The sequence below is a fragment of the Apaloderma vittatum genome, unplaced genomic scaffold, assembly GCF_000703405.1.
Source record: "Apaloderma vittatum isolate BGI_N311 unplaced genomic scaffold, ASM70340v1 scaffold29749, whole genome shotgun sequence".
In the NCBI taxonomy this organism is placed as follows: domain Eukaryota; kingdom Metazoa; phylum Chordata; class Aves; order Trogoniformes; family Trogonidae; genus Apaloderma; species Apaloderma vittatum.
Window position 1 is genome coordinate 2117 of NW_009735064.1, and position 1412 is coordinate 3528.

The 1412-nt window shown below is 58.9% G+C and overlaps 1 protein-coding gene across 1 annotated transcript in view; it reads right to left on the minus strand.

Moving 5' to 3' along the window:
- The window catches only part of LOC104279270 (potassium/sodium hyperpolarization-activated cyclic nucleotide-gated channel 4-like), a gene marked incomplete at both ends in the record, with an annotated part of 2926 nt that extends 2109 nt beyond the window's left edge, over positions 1–817 (minus strand). The window contains 2 exon segments of the mRNA XM_009876484.1: positions 31–231; positions 388–817. Of these exon segments, the coding sequence (XP_009874786.1) occupies positions 31–231; positions 388–817 (631 nt within the window).
- Positions 818–1412: the final 595 nt, after the last annotated feature.

The following is a 1412-nucleotide window of genomic DNA, read 5'->3' on the forward strand; positions in this document are numbered from 1 at the left end:
TGTAACCAAATCCTCTCTCCCCACCCCAACAGATGCGCAGCCGGTACCGCCCCCGCCCGGAGCACTCACCACCATGCGGTTGATGGACACCCAGCAGTCCTCGGGGAAGTCCTGCAGCATGGGCACCAGGAACTGGAGGCAGCCGTCCCAGTGACACAGCAGCAGCATCATGCCGATGAGGTTGAAGATCCTCACCACGGCACTGGCCAGGTCGTACGTCATATGGAAGATCTGGGGCAGAGGCAGAGCAGAGCTACTGAGAAACGCTTTTTGCAGAACAGCCCTCTGAACCCCTGTCCTCCAGCCACTTTGACCTCACAGCCAGGGACCCCCCTGACCTGGCCTGAGACCCTGACCAGGGACCTTGGACCCTCAAGGGGTTCTCACCTCCTCCCACTGGTGGATGTAGCGGATGAGGCGGGAGAGGCGCAGCAGGCGCAGCAGGCTGAGGATCTTGGTGAAGCGGACGATGCGCAAGGCCCGGGCTGTCTTGTAGACATCAGAATCCACCTGGGTCTCCAGGTCAACAATGAGGAAGATGTAGTCAACAGGGATGGAGGAGATGAAGTCGACCAGGAACCAGCTCTTCAAGTACTTCATTTTGATGGTGTGAGGGTCAAGGATGATCTCCGTGTTGTCCTCCACCACGATGCCTGTCCGGAAGTTCAGCACCAGGTCAGCCAAGAAGAAAGTGTCCGAAAGCACATTGAAAACGATCCAGGGAGGGGTGTTCTCATCCTTGAAGAAGGTGATGCCCACAGGCAGGATGATCAAATTGCCCACCATCAGGAGCAGCATGATGAGGTCCCAGTAAAACCTGCAGGGAGGGAGCGCGGGGGATGGAGCAGGAGAGAGGCAGAACACAGTCAGAAAGCAAACCTAGGATCAAAGTTAGAGAGTCCAACACATCGTGGAGAGACAGACGCTCAGGACACACACACACGTGCTGGCCCACACACATGACTAAGATCCTGCTGCTTGGCTGGGGGCCACACGAGCACGTGCGCGCAGAGAGGAGCAATTCCGCTCCAGCGCTTGAGGCAGAGCAGGGGCGAGGGTCTGGGGGAGCAAACATCACCCTGTGAGTGGAGGAACGGAGGGCTGTGGCTCAAGGGGCTTGGCTCTCACTCCTCCCTCTCCTCCTGGCATGACGATGTGCGTTCCTGCACCCCAAACTTGACATCTGCCCAGTGGAAAACTCAGGGAGGGTGTGGGCTTCGCTCCCTGGAGCTCCCCGTCATCCACCGGCTCCCCGCCACCACCACTCAGGCTGGCTTAGCAGGATTTAGAATAAGATTTGCTGGTTATGCAAACAGAGCACCGAGCTCCTGGGGCGGGTGAGGGACTCGGGGGCCAGGGAGGCTGCCGGGATTGTGGCATGGGGGAGCCAGGCAGCAGCCAAGCAAGGATAG